General features: G+C 44.8%; 2 protein-coding genes across 4 annotated transcripts in view; both read left to right on the top strand.

Annotated features, from left to right (window-relative positions):
- Positions 1-727: 727 nt before the first annotated feature.
- INTS2 (integrator complex subunit 2) lies at positions 728-15,676 on the top strand. Its single transcript, XM_071448022.1, has 24 exons — positions 728-1,108; positions 1,477-1,615; positions 2,236-2,338; positions 2,499-2,612; positions 2,925-3,055; positions 3,137-3,310; positions 3,863-4,089; positions 4,624-4,749; positions 5,278-5,349; positions 5,448-5,562; positions 6,161-6,229; positions 6,378-6,512; positions 6,883-7,059; positions 7,298-7,406; positions 8,100-8,204; positions 8,655-8,819; positions 8,978-9,179; positions 9,702-9,827; positions 10,378-10,567; positions 11,265-11,531; positions 12,467-12,574; positions 13,141-13,246; positions 13,412-13,588; positions 14,420-15,676. The coding sequence occupies exons 1-24, from the start codon at positions 816-818 to the stop codon at positions 14,587-14,589; spliced, it is 3,600 nt and encodes a 1,199-aa protein (XP_071304123.1). The 5' UTR covers positions 728-815; the 3' UTR covers positions 14,590-15,676.
- Positions 15,677-16,257: 581 nt separating this feature from the next.
- BRIP1 (BRCA1 interacting DNA helicase 1) overlaps positions 16,258-19,467 on the top strand; it is a 56,102-nt gene continuing 52,892 nt past the window's right edge. For 2 of the 3 annotated variants that reach the window (XM_071447720.1, XM_071447718.1), the window contains exons 1-5: positions 16,258-16,311; positions 17,371-17,498; positions 18,088-18,199; positions 18,534-18,728; positions 18,992-19,119. In XM_071447720.1, the coding sequence (XP_071303821.1) occupies positions 17,406-17,498; positions 18,088-18,199; positions 18,534-18,728; positions 18,992-19,119 (528 nt within the window). In that variant the 5' untranslated portion in view covers positions 16,258-16,311; positions 17,371-17,405. Of the gene's footprint in view, positions 16,402-17,370; positions 17,499-18,087; positions 18,200-18,533; positions 18,729-18,991; positions 19,120-19,467 lie in introns of all 3 variants that reach the window. The other variant, XM_071447719.1, reaches the window with a different exon arrangement.

Genomic DNA, 19,467 nt, shown 5'->3' with positions numbered 1-19,467 from the left:
GACCTACCACAATCCTCAGGGTCACTTTTTCAGGATGCTACTCATCGAGCTTTAGGTTTTTCCGAGTCAACTGGACGTGAGGACCTTGCCGAGCGCTGCCTTGGGCTGCCGCAGCCCGCGGCCTTGTGATGAACATGGCGCCCCTCAGCACGGCCGGACACACCGGGGAGCCGCTCCCGCGCCCCGAGGGCACGGCTGGACACACCGGGGAGCCGCTCCGCCACCCCGCTGCCATGGCTGGACACACGGACAATCCCGACACCGCAGCTGGACACACCGGGGAGCTGCTCCGACACCGCGCTGGACAGGTCCGGGAGCTGCTTCAACGCCGCTCTGGCGTGGCTGGACAGGTCAGGGAGCCGCTCCCGCAGCCCTCAGGCACGGCTGGATGTGCCCGGGAGCCTCGCACAGCCGCCGCCATGTGCCCTCGGCCGAGCCGCCGCCGCATTCATCGTGACAAAACACAGAAACAAAAAGCGATTTAAGGAACAAACACTATTTCTGCCGAATGCCATAAACACTGAGTTGTACAAATTGTGATCGAGGAAATGAAGAAAAAAAAAAAAGGTTTATACTTTTTAAAAAAACAAAAAAATTCAAATGGAATAAATTATTCATGAAGCCTTGATTGTGCTGTGGGTTTATTGAGGGGGCGGGGAGGGCGGTGCCCCTCAGCCTTTCCCGCCTCTCCCTTTCCACCCCTCAGCCGTTCCCGCCCCTCGGCCCTCCCGCCGTGACGTCACTTCCCGCTTCCCCCGGTAGTGGCGGCGGCGGCGGGTGGGCGCGGGCGCCGTGAGGGAGTCGCTGCCGCCGCCATGTCCGAGTGCTCGGCGCTGCAGTTCGTCAGCCCCTACGCCTTCGAGGCCATGCAGAAGGTGGACGTGGTGCGCCTGGCCGCGCTGAGCGACCCCGAGCTGCGGCTGCTGCTGCCCTGCCTCGTGCGCATGGCGCTGTGCGCGCCCGCCGACCAGAGCCAGAGCTGGGCGCAGGACAAGAAGCTGATCCTGCGGCTGCTCTCGGGGGTCGAGGCGGTCAATTCCATCGTGGCGCTGCTGTCCGTGGACTTCCACGCGCTGGAGCAGGACGCCAGCAAGGAGCAGCAGCTCCGGTAAGGCAGGGAGCGGGGATCTGTGGCGGAAGCGCTGTGTGGCTGTTCCAGCTGTTCCAGATGTTGCAGCTGTTGTCAGCGGAGGTGTGGGATGCACTGGGGGAGCTGCCTCGGCTGGCAAGGGCTGGGATGGCTCTGTGGGATGAAGGGACAGCTCAGGTGAATGCACTTTCCTGACTCTTTGTGCTGCTGGGGAATACAAGCACTTGAAATTTTTATAATGTACTGAATTAACTTTCTTGTACTGCAATTACAACAGTCTTTAAAGGATAGAAGAGATCCCCAGGGAACTGCTGCCTTCCTTTAACCAGAAGCATTTCTGTCTTTGCAGAAACGTTTAACACTTGTCGTTTTGAATTTTGTGCCAGGCACAAGCTGGGAGGTGGCAGTGGAGAAAGCATCTTGGTGTCACAGCTGCAGCACGGGCTGACGCTGGAGTTTGAGCACAGTGACTCTCCTCGGCGGCTCCGGCTGGTGCTCAGCGAGTTGCTGGCCATTATGAACAAGGTGAACTTGCCCATGGGTGGATATTTGTGAGATTTAGGTTCCTCTCTGGACTGGCTGACACGCTGGTTGTGCTTCTGGTGCTGCTGCTTCTCCAGTCCTTACCTGCTGTATCAAGATTCAGTCTCAGTCTGATTCACCAGTGGCTTGTGCTTAAACTCATTGTGACTTCCTAAAGAAGTCTTTGCTGATGTTATAGAGACTCTATAAATATGCTGTACTCACACGTAATGTGATTTGGTGATCTGTCAGTGCAGAAATAATTTGGAAATGAAGTGATGACTTTTCTCCATCCCATTCTTTGCTCCTACTGCAGTGTGGTATTACCCATCATATTCTTCTTCCCCCACTTCCTTCCTCACCAAACATTTTGTTTTCCTTGTGTAAACTTAGAATGTCAGTGGGCTGTTTTTCTTTCTTCTGAAAAGAAGCAATGATACCATCTGTGTTGAAGTATTTCCAGTAGTAAATATTTCTTATTCTACAAACTTTTCCTGCTTGTTCTGTGTCGATAGCTTTATGTTTTTGGCAGTTTTTAATCTACTAAACATGCTGAATTTAAAACAGATTTAGACAAATTGCTCCATAAAACCTGTTCACTGATGAAAAATGCTATCTCGCAGGTGTCAGAATCAAATGGTGAATTTTTCCTCAAATCTTCTGAGCTCTTTGAGAGTCCTGTTTACCTGGAGGAGGCAGCAGATGTTCTCTGCATTTTGCAAGCAGGTGTGTTTCCGTACTTATGGTGGTTTCTGACCTCTCACAAACATAACAAAGCAACTTTGGGAGCTGTTGCAGCAGATGTAAGGTTAATCTAAGCTCTTGGAAACGGGGTTTTTGTTTCCCAGTGAAACATTGTGACTTTCAGCACCCTCTTTCCATGCAGAGCTGCCATCACTGCTGCCAATAGTGGATGTGGCTGAAGCTCTGCTGCACGTTAAGAACGGAGCCTGGTTCCTTTGCCTGCTGGTGGCCAATGTCCCCGACAGCTTCAACGAGGGTGAGTTACAGCTTCTCCTCCAGCTTTTGATATGTTTTCTACCAGTGTGGTTAATTCTGGGCTAAACCATGAGTTGTACAGGTTTGAGCTGCTGGGTGCTGCCACCTGGGCATGTTGAGTTCCATTTTTTGCAGGCCAGGCTCGCTGTGTGTGTCCCAGCTTTTCATCTGTAGGTCACTGTTACAGAGGCTGATTGGGCAGGGGCTGAGAGCCTCCTCTGTCCCTGCTAACAGGGATTTAGATGCCGCTGGGACAGGTGATCATTGGAATTGGGAAGGGCAGGTTTCCTCAGAGCTGCTGTTGGCTCTTCAGTGTGCAGGGGTTTGATAAAGAACGGCGAGCGGCAGGACGAGGAGAGCGTCGGCGGGCGGCGCAGGACGGAGGCTCTGCGGCACCTGTGCAAGATGAACCCTTCCCAAGCCCTCAGGGTCCGGGGCATGGTGGTGAGTCCTCATCAGAACCACAAGAACCTTCCTGAAGCTTCAAACTCGGCAAAGATGACTGAGGCTGAGTGTTTTATCCAGGTGGAGGAGTGTCACCTGCCAGGTCTTGGTGTGGCTTTGACCTTGGATCACACCAAGAACGAATCCCCAGATGATGGAGTGAGTGACCTGGTGTGTTTTGTGAGTGGTTTGCTGCTCGGAACAAACGCTAAGGTTCGGACATGGTTTGGAACTTTCATCCGAAATGGACAGCAGGTAAGAAAAGCTTTGAGTATTCTGCTTTTAAAGAAATATTCTCGTAGCTTGGTGTAACTCACTGGATGTGTGCTGCAGATTTGTCTGAATGCACATAAATCCTGTTGCACGTCTTGGAGGAACCTTTACAAGGCAACCTCCTCTTATGGGGCTCTCTATAAACAATGTCCCTGAAGGCAGCAGCTCTTTGGTTGTTCCCCTGACTGAGAGGTTTTTAGGCATGGAAGCCAGTTTTAAAACTGACAAGTGTTAAAAGGCTAAAAGTTAACAGTGTATAAAATAAACTTGCAGTCCTTACTTATAAGAAAGATAGAAGTTCTAAATACTTCCTCTGAGTTTCAGATTGTTCGTATGTTTGTAATATTTGCCTGATAAAAATGTTCATTCTCAGTGTTCACAGTGGGAAGATGCTCAGGTGACAGTTAAAGCTTGGAACTGAAAACTATATTTAAAAAAATCAACCCTCTTCCTCTGACTGTGAAAACTCTTACATAGCACATTATTTGTTGGGCTGAATTTGACATCATTCTCATCTCTTAACCTCTTTCCCAGAGAAAAAGAGATAACATCAGCTCAGTGCTGTGGCAGATGAGGAGGCAGCTGCTGCTGGAGCTGATGGGGATCCTGCCCACGGTGCGCAGCACGCACGTGGTGGAGGAGCCGGAGGCTGACGCGGAGCCCACCGTGTCCGTGTACTCGGGGCTCAAGGAGGAGCACGTGGTGAAGGCCAGCGCCTTGCTGCGCCTCTACTGTGCCCTCATGGGCATTGCTGGCCTCAAGTAAGGAGCCTTGGCACGCACGCTCGGGGTTTTGTTCATGGCTGCACGTTCGTGGCTGGGAGGGCTTTGGGCTTTCTCTCGTAATGCCACTGTGGCCTCAAAACTTGTGGCAGCACTCAGCAATTTCAGTCCTCTGTTGCTGCAAAATCACTTCTGCAGACTTGTTAAGAGAACTGTAAACCCACATGGTTGGAGCAGTGTAGAGTTATCAGCTGTTTCCTCTTGTAGCAACATGCATTGCATGGATTTTGAATTTATTCCTTTGCTTTCACTTTTTAGAGAGTTTTGATGTAGCATCTTTATGCATTGTTAGTTTTAATTCAAGTAGTTTGTACCAATAGGCACGATTATATCCTGGGGAAGTTTCCTCACTGTTGTCTCTTTCCAGAGATTTTTGTCTCTGTTAAGTTCAGAGCAAATTCCCACCTTGACAGATGGAATAACAGGGACAATCGAATCTTTAGCCATTGTGAAAGGCTGGAAATGTGTTCCTTGTTCAATGCCCAGCTTTGTTTTGTTCTGTGCCCTGGCCAGGCCCACGGATGAGGAGGCTGAGCAGCTGCTGCAGCTGATGACGAGCCGCCCGCCCGCCACCCCGGCCGGGGTCCGCTTCGTGTCGCTGTCCTTCTGCATGCTCCTGGCCTTCTCCACTCTGGTCAGGTACTCTCACTGCAGGAGGAGCTCTGGAAGATCTGGCTGGTTTAGCACCAACTCTTTTAATGCTTAAAGAGCTGCACTTTTTTTCCCCCCCTAATGCTTTATAAAATCTCTGTGTGTTGATTTGTCTCACCCTGTGGTTAGTGAATGGATATTTCACTCCTGTTTTATACCAAGTCTTTTGAGAGCTGAGCATTAGCATGAGCTTAGTGTGAGTGGTTTTTTGGAGACTGAAGTAGGCCTGACTTGTTCACTTTTCCATGGAGCAGGTTCCTGGCTCAGTTCCTTAGAGAGAAGCAGTGCAGATAATTCAGTGGAGCTTTCTGTTGGGTGCATTCCAAAAGGAAGTTGCCTGACAATTGGACTGACCTTTGTGCCAAATATCACTTCTTATCAGCAGCTGGATGCTGAAGTGAAAGTGACAAAAGTCTCTTGGTGTAAGGTTCCTCAAACAGTGGCTTTCTGCAAGTGGTGGTAGAGCTGGCACTGGTTTTCTGGGAAAAGGATCTATTATGGATTTTCCTTTTGCAGCACCCCAGAACAGGAGCAGCTCATGGTGATGTGGCTCAGCTGGATGATAAAGGAAGAAGCCTACTTTGAAAGGTGAGAGCAGGCTGGATTTCTTTTAGTGATTCCAGTAATCTCACATTTATTTATGTCCTGTTTCCTTATGTTCTGTATTTCTTCTTTGTTATCATCAGCATTTCTGGTGTGTCTGCTTCCTTTGGAGAGATGCTCCTCTTGGTAGCCATGTATTTCCACAGCAACCAGCTCAGTGCCATCATTGATTTGGTCTGCTCCACCTTGGGAATGAAGGTAAACCCTAAACTATTTCTAGCCTGTATATTTGTCTGTTAAAATCAGATTTTTACTTTTGCTAATATACCCAAAGTAAACGTAACCTGAAAAAGGAATAATAATTAACCTGGAAGGACATTCAAATTTGCTTAGCTCTTGATAGAGAGGAATGTGGTGATAAAAGAATCTTCAAAAAGTGATGCCCTGTTGAAATCATTATTTCTGAGAAGTGAACTTCTTAGAAGACTAACTGAAGTGTTTTCCAAATTGAGCTGCAAAGTTTTTATTTTAAATAGTTAAAAGAAATATCTGCACATGTAAAAATTAATTTCAGGAAATTGCCAAAGGAGGTTTGCCAGCAATTCACTATTGTGAAAGAGTGTCTCACCAGATGTAAAAGCTGGAGAGGGAGGTTTTAGGACAGGGAAGACATTGGGTGATTAACTTGTGACATTGGAAAATATTTCTGTTTGACATTTGATACAGATGTGAATTGACTGGGACACCAGGAAAACTGACGAGTTTTAAAAGGCTAAAAGTTAACAGTGTATAAAATAAACTTCAGTCCTTAGTTATAAGAAAGATAGAAGTTCTAAGTACTTAATCTGAATTTCAGATTGTTATCAAGCCCAGCTCACTGAGCAGAATGAAGACAATCTTCACACAAGAGATTTTCACTGAACAGGTATTTTCAACCCAGGGATTTTTTTCCCCCTTTGCCCTTTCCTTTCCCTTTGGGGTATTCCCCAGAAATGAGGGGATGCCAGTCAGGGCTGTGTGGCTTTGACACCTTGTGCTAAGAGGTTTCTCTGTTCACTGTCCCTTCCCTGCAGGTGGTCACAGCCCATGCTGTCCGTGTGCCTGTGACAGGCAGCCTCAGTGCCAACATCACTGGCTTTTTACCTATTCACTGCATTTACCAGCTCCTAAAGAGTCGTTCCTTCACCAAGCACAAAGTATCCATTAAGGTACCACCTTTGCTTTATCTCTGTCCATAATTCTGAATGCTGATGAGCTTTTGCAGGCTGGTTGACTTAGAGGAGCAGAATTCTTGATCAATCTTGTACCTTCCTACCATGTAATTTAAGAATGAACTGTGTTTAAGTTAAGGTGCCCATTTTTAGCTCTGCAATCCAGAGACCACTGTTTAATGAAGTTAAAAACAATAAGTCTCTCTCCCCCATCTGTGTTTAATCATAGTCAGAATAATTTCCCAGCCAGGACAAGTTCTATTTGTGAATCAGGGTCCAGGACACAGAGTTCATGACCAGCTCAGAGCTGGTGTTCCACTTTCCAGAGTCAAATCCTGTGCTCATGTCCTGGGCTGTTCTCTTGCAGGACTGGATCTACCGGCAGCTCTGTGAAACCACCACCCCCCTGCACCCTCAGCTGCTGCCCCTCATTGATGTCTACATTAACTCCATCCTCACTCCTGCATCTAAATCCAACCCAGAGGCCACCAACCAGCCTGTCACAGAGCAGGAGATCCTGAATGTTTTCCAAGGACTCTCTGGGGTAATCATCTTGTTTGGGTCTTCCTTGTACTTTATGGGCATGTGGTTCAGGATTTTGGATTTCTCTTGCTTCACTTCTTGCTTTCTCTGCCTGTAAACTCCCTCCTGCTCCAGTGACAGTCGTGTGTTTTGAAGTGATTCTTGTTACTCAGATATTCACCATATTTGTGGGTAAATCCAAATTTTTCTTCCCAAGAGTCAGGAATGCAGCCTGACCTTTGTGTGTGATTTATGTGCAGGGAGAAAACACTCGTTCCATGCAGCGCTTCAGCATCACCACGCAGCTGCTGGTCCTCTACTATGTGCTGTCCTATGAGGAGGCACTGCTGGCCAACACAAAGATTCTAGGTAAATGTGAGAGCGCCAGGGGGAAGCAGATTGACTGGAAATTAGGTGCAAAGAGGGGAAAAATTCATGCTGCTGTCAGATTCGAGCACAGCATAGAAAGTTCAGGTGTTTGCAGTAAATAAAACATTGCTGTAGAGATTCAGGACATAAAGTTCCTGCTAGAACTCTGCAGTGGAATAATTTGTTTTACACATTAAAAGAGGTCCAAGCTGAGTTACTAGAAATGTTTATGAGCATCTAAGGAATATAATAACAATTAACAAAGACTTAAAATAATTATTTGAGATCTTCATTTATTCACATACATTATCAAACTTGCACGCACTTTTCTTTGAGTTGGCAATTTTATAGTTGATAATGCTTAATGATGCCATTTTTACCTTTACACCAGTTCTGAAAGACCTGTATGTATTTTATTGATGAAATTAAACTTCAGTGAAAATTCAGTGTCTATACCTGCTGTGTGTTTTTACCAGCCCTTTTTAAGGTGCAAAACTTCCAGTATTATTCAGTCTTTTTTCTTCATGCTAACCAAGGAAGTCTGAAATACCATAAAATCAATTGCAGTTCTTTGATATTTTCTTGAATTTACCTGGATAATATAGAGACAAGTTTTCTTTATTAATCCATTGGGGATATAATTGTTTTCAGCTGTAACTGCTACATGTGGTTTCTTGTCCTGTTCCTTTGTAGCTGCAATGCAGAGAAAACCCAAGTCCTACTCCTCAGCATTGATGGATCAGATTCCAATCAAGTACCTCATCCGGCAGGCACAGGGGCTGCAGCAGGAGCTGGGAGGTAAAAACCTGTCTGAAGGTCTAAAGTGCATGAAAAGGAAAGGCTGAGTGTTCTCAGCTCAGGGGCTGTTGTTTTTTTCATAGCTTGCTTTCCTTTTTCTTGCTTTTAAAATCTGTCAGGAGTAGCTGCTGAGATTGCAGAGATGTTTGAAGAGTCACAGTGAACGTGTGAGGAAAGCAGTTCCTTTGAAAGTAGCTCTTACCTCCCTAGGGCAGGTTTTAGAGTAGGAGTTACCTGAGAATGGTGAATATTCCAGGCTGAGTTCAGGAGTTTCTTTCCAAGGGGTAACTCCTCCTCTCTGTTGGAGCTGGAGTATCAGGCTGTGAACGTGCACCTCACTGAGCTGCTGCCAGCCACTCAGTTCAGGCCTTCAAATAGAAGGCACAGATGTGTTCAGGTACAGATGCAGCTGCTCAGATCTGAGCTGTGAATGTCCCTGGTGTCCCCAAGGGTTGCACTCTGCCCTGCTGAGGCTCCTGGCCACCAACTACCCCCACCTGTGCATCGTGGATGACTGGATCTGCGAGGAGCAGATCACCGGCACCGACGCCCTGCTCAGGAGGATGCTCCTCACCAACATGGCCAAGAACCACTCTCCCAAACAGCTCCAGGAAGGTAAGGAGCTTCATTCCAAGTAAATTCTTTCCAAATGGATTGGAATATAGTTGATTTGGAAGTGTGTGATTAAGCTGCATTTGTATAATAACCAAAATCCTTCAATGCTTCCAATGGCAGAAGTCCGGTTTTACCAAGATCCTGTTTGTGTTTTCCAGCCTTTTCCATGCTGCCTGGAAATCACACCCAGCTGATGCAGATCCTGGAACATTTGACCCTTCTCTCAGCTGGAGAATTGATCCCCTATGCAGAGGTGTTGACCTCCAACATGAATCTTTTGCTGGAAGCTGGAGTCCCACGGGGGATTCTGCAGGCTGTCAATAAACTCTGGATGGTTCTGAACACTGTCATGCCCAGAAGGTACCAAGGCTCAAAATACTCTTTGGTTTCTTGGTGCACATAGCTGGGAGGCCACTTTTTCTTTTAGAACTAATAACACAATGCCTTTAGCTGGCAGGTTGGAGGCTGTGTCTGAATAGAACGTGTTGGAGCTGCATTTTTTTAGTTTGTTGGTATTTTGAACTTTTGCATTTCAAAGGAAGGTGGTTCTTGTTCTCAGAGGAAAGGAAGTCTTCAGTTTTAAATACAGGAGTATGGTTTTATAGTGTCCATTGTTTGTGCTGAATTCCTGATGGAACAGGAACTCACTTTGGTAAGAAAATGCCTTTTTTAAGAAGTGGATACTCTGCTGCAGTGAAAACTGCTCTAAGTCCAGGGAGTGTAAGTTAACCTTGCTTAACTTCAAGGGCTGCAATTTGAGTTTTTGCTGGTTGATAGGCCTAGAAAAGTATGGCTGAGTGACCAAGTGCTTAGGGAACCCCTTTTCTTATGCACATTCTCTATTAAAAGAAAAAAAAATTCATAAAAATATTCTCATTTTAGGTTGTGGGTGATGACTGTTAATGCCCTGCAGCCTTCAGCAAAACTGGTGAGGCAGCAGAAATACACCCAGAATGATCTGATGATTGACCCCCTGATTGTGCTCAGGTGTGACCAGAGAGTGCACAGGTGAGTCTGTGCTGCTGCACAGGGGTGCTGAAACACAAAGCTGTCCAACAGGAAACTTCTGGAAGCTTTCAGCACTTCCAAACATCTTTCCAGACTAATCACAGACTAATCACAAACTAATCATCTGTGTTGTTTTAAGCTTGGCCTGAGGACTGTGGAGCTGGGCCTGCTGTTCCAGCTGTGTTTTCAAAACTTTGGGATTTGCACATGGCTCATCCATTTTGGATTTAGGTGTGGGGATTTGTGGTAAAGAGGCTTTGCAGAGTGTTGGGAATGGCTGCTGCCACGTGCTGGTGGGTGAGGTTTAGCTGTAACCCCTCCCAGCTCTTGTGCCTGTGGTTGTTCCATCCTTTTGGGCAGCACTTTCTGCTGCTGGATGTGGCAGAGGCAGATTGGCTTCATTGCCCAGGGGAGTCTTTGCAGTTCTTGGGAATTGTTCCCCCAGCTGTCAGTGATGCCAGAGGAGGAGCTGTGGTGCCACAGCCTCGGGGATGTTTTCCATTTGTTCATGGTACTGAAGAGCCTTTGTTTTGCTGTGTTCCCATCTCAGGAGCCCTCCTCTGATGGACATCATTTTGCACATGTTGAATGGATATCTTCTTGCTTCCAAAGCTTACCTTAATGCTCACCTGAAGGAAACAGCAGAGCAGGACATTAGGCCATCCCAAAACAATCCAATGGGTCCAGAGGCCCCAGAAGTTACAAGGGAAGAGTTAAAAAATGCTTTGCTTGCTGCTCAGGTAAGAGGGAAGAAATGGATAATTCCATGATGTGAGGAAGAACAGTGATGAAAGAGAAATGCAGAAACAGGAAATTAAAAAATGAGGCCTTTTAAATTATTTTTTTTTTTACCAACTTTTGTTACCATGGAAAAGAAAACAGCCTCTGTATTCAGATGATTAAGTATTTTCTTTTTTCTAGTCTGAGGCATTGTGCTGATTTACTGCTTTGATAGTGATTGTTCTGCTCACCAACCCTTTCCCCTGCAAAAATGTCACATAGGGAGTTCCCATTATAATATGATTTTTGAGTTAATAGGAAGTTGTATATTTAAATTATCAGGGTGATGAATACTGTGAATTCCATGGCTCTGTGCATATTCTGTCTGCTCTGGGTGTTTTAAGGGACCACTGGATATTTATTTTGAAGCAATATGAGATTCCACTGCATTTACTCTTTTCACCTGTGGTTATGATATTTTGTTAGATTTAGCCTTTTTTTTTTCTTTGCATCCTGATTGGGATAAAGTGTTGAAGTTTTTAAATGTTCTAGAGGATTTGTGATTCTTGAGCTGAGTCATTTTCATTCTGTATAAAAAAATGGTTAGGTAGAAATCCTAATCACACGACAATCTTCCATTTCTTAAATTATCCTCATTTTGTGTTTGATTTGTTTTTGTTTCACTTTTTAAGCATCTTCTGTGGCTTTCCTCCCCAGGACAGTGCTGCTGTGCAGATCCTGCTGGAGATCTGCTTGCCTACAGAAGAGGAGAGGGGCCAGAGCAGCAGTGGCCAGGGTTTGCTGAGGGATGTGCAGAGCCCCCCGAGCCCTCAGGGGGCTGAGGCAGAGGAGGAAGAGGAGCAGGAGGAGGAAGAGGAGCAGAGTTTGCTGTGCAACCTGCGGGAGGTGCAGTGCCTCATCTGCTGCCTGCTGCACCAGATGTACATTGCTGACCCCAACATTGTCAAACTGGTGCATTTCCAGGTGGGCCTGCACTGCCCCAGCGTGGGCAGGGCCAAGGGCAGAGCTCAGGGGCTCTGGGGCTGCCTCAGAAGTGATAACAACCCACTTGTGTCCTTCTGTCTGTCCCCTTTGCACTTCCTCCCTACTCCAGTGCTGGATTTTAGTGAGAAGGCAGCACCCAAACTCTGCCTCTTCCCCTCCTTTGTGCCTCTGCCCCTTTCAGTTTGTCCATCTAGGCCAATGGAAACTGTCCTAATCACCTTGTTCCACATCTTTTGTGGGTTACTTTTTTCTGGCTGTGTTTTTAAATAATTATTCCCATTATTCAAAACTAATTTGGCTTCAAATGTAAACATCTCCTTATCTTTCCTTTTTGTCTGGGCACAGTTTATCTCTTTAGAGTGGAAGGAGAAAGGTTGGCCCTACAAAAGCAGCTGAGCACCTTCAAAAAAAATAGAAGAGGGGGAGGATCAGTAATTTCTAAAATACAAACGTGGTTTTAATGCATATTAAATTGCTCCTTGCCAGATGGCAGACTCTTTACAAGGAGTTAATTTGCCTTGACCTGGAACTGATTAAATGATAAAAAAGTCATTATGGGGCAATTGTGAAATGAGCAGGTTGGGGCTGATGGTGAAATTTGGAACACAGGAAAGACACAGAGGGAAAAGGTCACTGCAGTCTGCTTTCCTCTGGGGAGTGGAGGGAGAGCTTCTATAAAAATGAATCATTGAATATTGATGGTAAAGAATTGATCCAGACCCTGGGTTTGTACCCAGTCTGCCTCTTGTTCCTTGGCATTCCAGGCCTGCTGCAAACTGGACAAAAGGGAGTTATAAATATATTCACTTTGAAACAAATAAGGCATTAACACAGGTGTAATTTAAAATCTGACTCGAAGCAGAGTTTTCCCAACACACCTGTGACACTGACACACCTCTTCTCTAATCCCACAGGGTTATCCATGTGAGCTTCTGGCTCTGACAGTGGCTGGGATCCCATCCATGCACATCTGCCTGGATTTCATTCCTGAGCTCATTGCCCAGCCTGAACTGGAAAAGCAGGTACTGGGAATCACTTGGGTACTCAGCCTGCTGGAACACTGGCTGGGGGAGAATAAAACAGTCACTAAAACCATCCTGCTCTGACTTGCCTGAGATACTCAGGGAATATTTGTAGCACTTTTACCTTAAATTAAAAGCCTGGCATTGAAGGCAACTGGAATTTGTTGGGCTAAAGATTCCCTGTTTCTATATCAAACCAACTTTGTAGTTGCTCTTATTTAATCCTTTCTAGTATTAAGTTACTGCTGAGGTTAAAACTGGAATGTATCAGACCTAAATATCTTCTGCAAGGGTTGTGTTGCACATTGTGTGTTGCTTTATTGCTCATCATTAATGTTGGAGCAATAGTGTCTGGAGGAGATTCTGAAACACTTGGATTCATGTTAAATGTGTGTGGGTTCTTCTTCTTCATGCCACCAGAAAAATAATCATAACAACAATTGTTAAGGCTTCTTTGGCTTCCATTTCCTTCATGGTAAAGCAGGGAATATTTACTTGCTGTTAAGTGTGGTGAAGAGCTTTGGCTGGAAGTTGTATAAATTCATTGCTTTTGTCTCTTTTGGCAGATCTTTGCCATCCAGCTGCTCTCCTACCTGTGCATCCAGTATGCCCTGCCCAAATCCCTGAGCGTGGCTCGTTTGGCCATCAACGTGATGGGGACCCTGCTCACAGGTACCACCCCAGCCAGCCCAAAAATCCACCTCTGGGGCAGCCAGCAGGATTTCTCTAGGCTAAATGCAGTTTTTCCTGTCTAACTGCTATTATAAAGTAACAGTTCTTGATTGGATTTTATAATAATTTATGTTTACTCCTGCATTTCCTCCTCCTCCTTGGCAGTCCTGACGCAGTCCAAGCGTTACATGTTCTTCATGCCCACCCTGCCCTGCCTGGTGTCCTTCTGCCAGGCCTTTCCTCCCCTCTATGAGGACATCATGTCCCTGCTGATCCAGATTGGACAAGTTTGTGCCTCTGATGTTGCCACACAGACCCGAGACTTCGACCCCATCATCACCCGTGAGTCAAGGACTCAGCACCCCAAAGGGGCCAGGCACAGGGAAATGGGACAGAAATGTTGTGCTGCTGGGATAACTTAATTATTGACTTAATTTACTTAATTATTTACTTAAATGTTGTGGTGTTGTGATAATTTACTTGTGGGGAGTTCTAGAAGGAATTTGAGATGGGACTTTTGAATTGGTTTTGATGATGTGGTTTATTCTTTTTATCTTTTATATAGATAGGAAGGGTTTGGTTTACATGGTTATAGTTTGGTTTAGAAGGTCACAAGACCTTTAGTTACAAGGCTTTTTGAGGGTTATTGATTAATAAAATATTGTTAATAAGGATATTTATGTTTTGGACTCAATCTTTAAATATTTCGTCTTATGGACTCATAGTGTAAGGTGTTTTATCTAATTATGTTATGATCCATCAACTTAAGAGTTTATGCATTCAAATGCATATGTATCATATGCATTTTAAACTTATTGTTTACTTTTGTAACTACTTTTATTTTTCCTATATTTTAAACTTTAAAACTAAACTTTTTTCACTTAGTTAATGTGGTTTTGCTGTAAACTATAAATTCATATTCTTGCTTTGAGTACTTAACTTTGGAAGCTTGCTCTAAAGTTTTGGATCAAATGCTGTGTTTAATTCTAAACTTTAGCTTGCAAGCCTAAAGTTCTGAGAGTTCTTTGTATTTCACATTTCATGGTGTCTCTGGAAATAATCTGTGCTGAAGCACGGGGTGGTGCTGGCTCAGCTTTGCTATCTCCTATTTGTGTTATGGCTGGAAAGAACAATTCTCAATATTTATTTTGCTTTCCCTGCTGTGTTTTCTAGGTCTCCAGCAGCTGAAGGAGAAGCCACACGATTTCTCAGGGTTCTGTAAAGATTCCTCCAGCAAAAGCTGCTCCAGGGACTCTGCAAGCCTGGACCCTGATGTTCAGCTGTGCCAGTGTGTGGAGAACACCATCATTGAAATCATCAACATGAGTGTCAGTGGGATTTAGAAAAAAAAAAAAAAACCCCAGGCAGGTTGTCCTGTAGCTTTTCCCTCTCTTTATGGTGCCTAAATTTGGAAAAAGCTGTGAAAGTGGACTGAAGAGCTCTGGAGCAAAGTCCACAATTTTTATTCATTGAGTCACGGCTGAGGAGAAAATCCCTTCAACAGGATTTTGTGAGAACTTCTGAGGCTGAAGGGATCAGTGAATAATTTCCAGGGAAACAGTGATTTTCAGGCTTGCTCAGCTCCTGAAGTGGCACAGCAACACACCTGGAAGGGTTTTAGAACACTGAAATATTTCTTTTGTTGGGCAAACAGCAAAATGATGGCTGAGAAAAATTGGAATTGAAGTTTGCTTGAGGTAAACGAGCTGCTGCTGCAGGGCCTTGCAGAGCAAGCTGGAATAAAGTGCTCCAAGGAATACTTGAAAAAGTGGTGTCAAAAACCTGCACCTTCACACTGAGTTCTCAGAAAATTAGAAAATTTATTTCTGTGTCGAACCATTGCTCAAAGCTTCAGTTCGTGAAATCAGGAGCTTAATTTAAAGATCAACCAGGCTTCACTGAGAGTTTGAAACTGGTCTAAAAGTTTCTTTAAAAAAAAAAGTGCTGATAGTAAAAATGAGCCACAGAAGTGGGATTTTTAAAGAATATAGCTCAGATGGTTTTGTGGTTTTTAACTTTAAAAAAAAAGATGAAAAAGACTTGGGAAATGAGTGCGGAGCTGTCATCAGAAGATTGAAAGGAGAAATGGATGCTGAGGGTGACTGTGCAGAGGGACAGGGACAGGAGGGACAGTTTCAGCTGTGCCAAAGCAATTCCAAGGCCAAATCCTTTCTGCTTCACCATGGGGTTGGTTGTTCTTTTGTGTGCAAGGCTGGAATTCCCACATGGAAATGTGGGAAAGCCCTGTGGGTTTGTGTTCCAGGATTCCTGCTGTGACACCCCCATCACCATCTGCCTACCAAGGGTATTTTTGTCATCTTTATGTAAATTATGTAAATAATCTAAATGTATGTATTTTTTTTCTCCTCGGTTCCAAGTGTAATTTTATATCCTGTAGTGGTATTTAAATAAAAAAAACAAAAACTGCAACAGTATGACTGAAGTTCAAAGGGGGTTTTCTGTTTTGCTTTTAAGTTTCCAGCTTCATCCCAAATTTCACCTGAAGGAAACACCTGACAAGAACAGGAGCTGTGTGTGGCAATAGTGAAAAGATACTGACTTTTCAAAAACTATTAATTTTTCCATGGTATTTTATATGTACTCTGCTAAAATAATAATAACAATAATAATAACAACAACAATAGTGTAATAATAACAATAATTACAATAATAAAATTAGCAACAACAGTAATATTAATAATAATTAATAATGTTGTGATACGATAAAAAATGATAATGATACCAAATTATAATGTGCAATGCTTATAAAATATAAAACATAATAAATCTAAAAACGAAATAATAGAATAATAAATATATTAATAATAATGATAAAGGCCAATGACAATAACAAGTATTTGAGTATTTCACAAAAAAGGGCGGTTGCCTAGCAACGTGTGCAACCCGGAAGCCAACGAGCCGCCCTGTGATTGGCTGCCGGCGCGCAGAGGTGAAGGCGGGAGCGTCCCAGTGTGCGTTGTGCTGATTGGCGGCGCGCGGCCCTTTCCTGTCAGCTGATTGGCTGGGGTGGAGGCGGGAAGGACGGAGGCGCTGAGGGGACGCAGGTGCGGGGCCGTGAGGGGCCGTGAGGGGCGCGGGGGAAGCGGCAGCGGCGCCTCCGCCTCGCCGAGCACACAAAGGAAGCGAAGGCCCAGGTGCTGCTCTGTGGGCTGGGCTGGGGCGGCCCCACCGCTTCCTGAGCGCTCGGAAGGCAAAGCGGCTCTGGTCGGGTGGAGATGTCCCTGGGGGAGCGCCTGGTGGCTCCTGTCACACCACGGAGGGGCCCTGCGGTGTCCCGGGGCCTCCCTCTTCCTCAGGGCACATTTCGTTGGGAGCTGTGCTCGTTTAAGCGAGTTCCTCTCTCAGTATGGGTTGGGGAAAGCCTTGGAGCGAGGGGGCCTTTCCCTCTGGAAAGAGGGGTTGGATGTAAACTCATGTCAGCCCTCGTCTTTGGCTAGAATTGCTTTTTCCTATTGAAAAACTCAATGGTGAAGCTGAATCGTGCCATGAATTAGTGCTTTTCTGATGTATATGTTTAATTATTAAAAATCAGATGAATTAATTTATCCCAGAGAATCTGCCAGTTTAAAATTGCTGTCTTTATCAGTGTTGAAAAAATATGAGGACAAAACCCCCCTGTGTTCAAAAATATTGTCTCCTGAAACCATTTATGCCTCTTCAATATTTTTAGTTCAGTAATTTCACCTTTTTAACACAGGGAAATTGTCTTTTATTATTCCAAGATATTCAAGGTAATAAACACAGAATAGTAAATTGAGTGATGCTTCTTTTCCCCTGGCTAATTACTGCATTATTTGTGGGAGGAGGATGTTAATGAGCATCTCATTTTTCAAGTCACTGTCCAGATTTATGTTTCATTGTTAAAAAATGTACAAGCTGCTGTATGTTTGTAGTTTATGACATCTTGCAGTTCAAGCTGATGGACCTCTAGAGTTAAAAACTGGCTCGTTTTAGTCACTTAATAGTCTAAAATACTTTTCCTGTGTGGATTTGAGTTCTATCTCCAGTCTGACAGAATCTGAACTGGTGTGTGCAGCTCATGGTGTTTTTACTTATTTATTGTTTGTTAGCATTGAGTTACTAATGCTGTGTTTTAATTGCAGTTTCAAACCTGAAGCAAACAGGAGGAAAGCTGGCAATGCCTTCAGATGGGGCAGAATACACCATAGGGGGGGTGAAGATCCTGTTCCCCTGCAAGGCTTACCCCTCCCAGCTGGCCATGATGAACGCTGTGAGTGCCGTTTGTCCTGGCATTTGCCTCACTGAGAGCTCTTGTGTTTGCCAATATTTGGAGTTCCAAAATCTCTGCCAGCATCCAGAAAGCTGACACGTGAAATTCAGAGCTTGTAGTACCTTGAGCAGTTCAGTGGTAACCACTCAGTGTTCTCTGTGCAGTGCCTGGGCCATGGTTAGGGAATGGTGAAGTACATTTTGGATTTGGGAGCATTTATGCCCAGAAACAAGTTCCTTGTGGTGTAAGGGTGTTTATGATTATCCAGCTGTGCTATAATTACAGTTGTGTACAAATGTTCAGGTTTATAGGGTGGGGAATGATTCAGTAAACCACATTGTCTAAACAGGAGAATTATGTATAGTAATATTTCAAAAAGTTTTCATTTTTTGGGGGGATTTTCTAAATGAATTATTGCATTTATATTTAAACATTTTTACAAAGTTTTCACCAGTGACAGGACAAGAGGGCACAGCCTTAAGATGTTCCAGGGAAAGTTTAGGCTGGACATTAGGATGTTATTGCTAAGATTAGCTAAACACATCTGCTTTGTTTTTTGTTAATTCTGTTACTTTTATTCTCCTTAAAGATTGTTAAAGGCTTGAATAGCAGGCAGCACTGTTTGCTGGAGAGCCCCACAGGAAGTGGCAAAAGCTTGGCATTACTGTGTTCTGCATTATCATGGCAGCAGGCTCTGTATGGTAAGTGTCTTAGTGTCTGCACAACTTTTATTACAAAATATAAAACAAGTAATTGGTTTTCATCAGCCTTTAAACGTTTGGATCAGGTCTGGGTCCAGCACTGGACACCTTGCCTTGATGGCAGCATGAAGCAGGAAAGCTGAGCTGGGCTTAGATCCCACAAGGCAAGGGAAGAAAACCCTTGTGGGTTGTGTGGATTGCTGGGAGGAGGGAGGTGTTCCTTTCTGTGCACTGCAGCTCTTCAGAGGTGACCACAGCCTGTTCAGCTTGACTGGCACTGAGCTGTCATCTCCACTGCTGGTTTGAATGACAGAGAAATGACTTTGTCCCCCAGAGAAGTCAGTGCCAACCTCGTCGTGTGCCAAGGAGGACAGGAAGGCAGAGCCATCCCCACCCTGTCACTGCAGGTGTCACTCCCAGCCCAGGAGCAGCGAGGCTGCAACCAGTGGGACTCCCAGTGCTCCTTGTTCTGCCCATTACCCTGACCCAGGAACCTCCAGGAAACCTGGGAGCCCTCTGACAAACACAGGTAACTTCATCTGAGGGCAGCTAAAATTCTGCTGCTTTCAGGCCAGGCATGGGGTTTTTACCATCCTAATAGCAGCCATGGTTCTGCCCTGCATGAAATCTGTGTGGTGGTTGATGTGTCCAGAAATGTCTAACACTTCCCTGCACCACAGACATTTCTAGTCATTCTAGCAGTTACTGTTCTGCAGTAGTTACATTTTAAAATGTTGCCCTTATTTAATGCATCCCTAGTAATGGACATCCATTTTATTTTGTTAATTACAGAATGTAAGGAAAATGAAACATTAGCTTCAAAGCTGTCTGCCAAAAAGAAGTTATCTCTTTGTGCCAGTGAGAACGAGGATTTCCAGGTAGACAGGAAGAGGATTCGTCCTTTGGAAACGGAGCAGCAGGTGAGCAGTGAAATCATCTGGGTGTAGCTCAAGCAAGCTCTCAAATCCAGCTCATGTTACAGAGGAGGGTGTGGGAAATAAGTGAATCACACCACAGTCACACTTTAGTGACAGGGTTTGTTCATTTTTGTTGTTACTTGTTACAAAGGAGTCCATTGTTGCAATAAATTGTTCATTGTACCCTGTCCTGAAATCTTTCACATTTAAACAAGTCATATCCCCCAAATACATTTATTCCCAGTTGATGCTGTTATGATTTCTGTAAGTTTTGTAACAGTGGGAAAGCAAAGCAGAAAAGCTCAGCAATAACTACAGATTATTTTATAATTACAACTTCATAGCTTTCCT

This window comes from Agelaius tricolor, unplaced genomic scaffold (genome assembly GCF_023055355.1).
Source record: "Agelaius tricolor isolate 1412-34295 unplaced genomic scaffold, bAgeTri1.0.p SCAF_25, whole genome shotgun sequence".
Taxonomy (NCBI): domain Eukaryota; kingdom Metazoa; phylum Chordata; class Aves; order Passeriformes; family Icteridae; genus Agelaius; species Agelaius tricolor.
Note: the sequence above shows the minus strand (reverse complement) of the source record. Positions and strands in the feature narration are given on the sequence as shown.

Bases quoted from the DNA above. Each gene is read 5' to 3' on its own strand.
- INTS2 (XM_071448022.1), top strand. From the start codon at position 816: ATGTCCGAGTGCTCGGCGCTGCAGTTCGTCAGCCCCTACGCCTTCGAG. The intron at 4,750-5,277 runs GTACTCTCACTG...TTCCTTTTGCAG, and splicing joins GCCTTCTCCACTCTGGTCAG to CACCCCAGAACAGGAGCAGC. The intron at 12,575-13,140 runs GTACTGGGAATC...CTCTTTTGGCAG, and splicing joins AGCCTGAACTGGAAAAGCAG to ATCTTTGCCATCCAGCTGCT.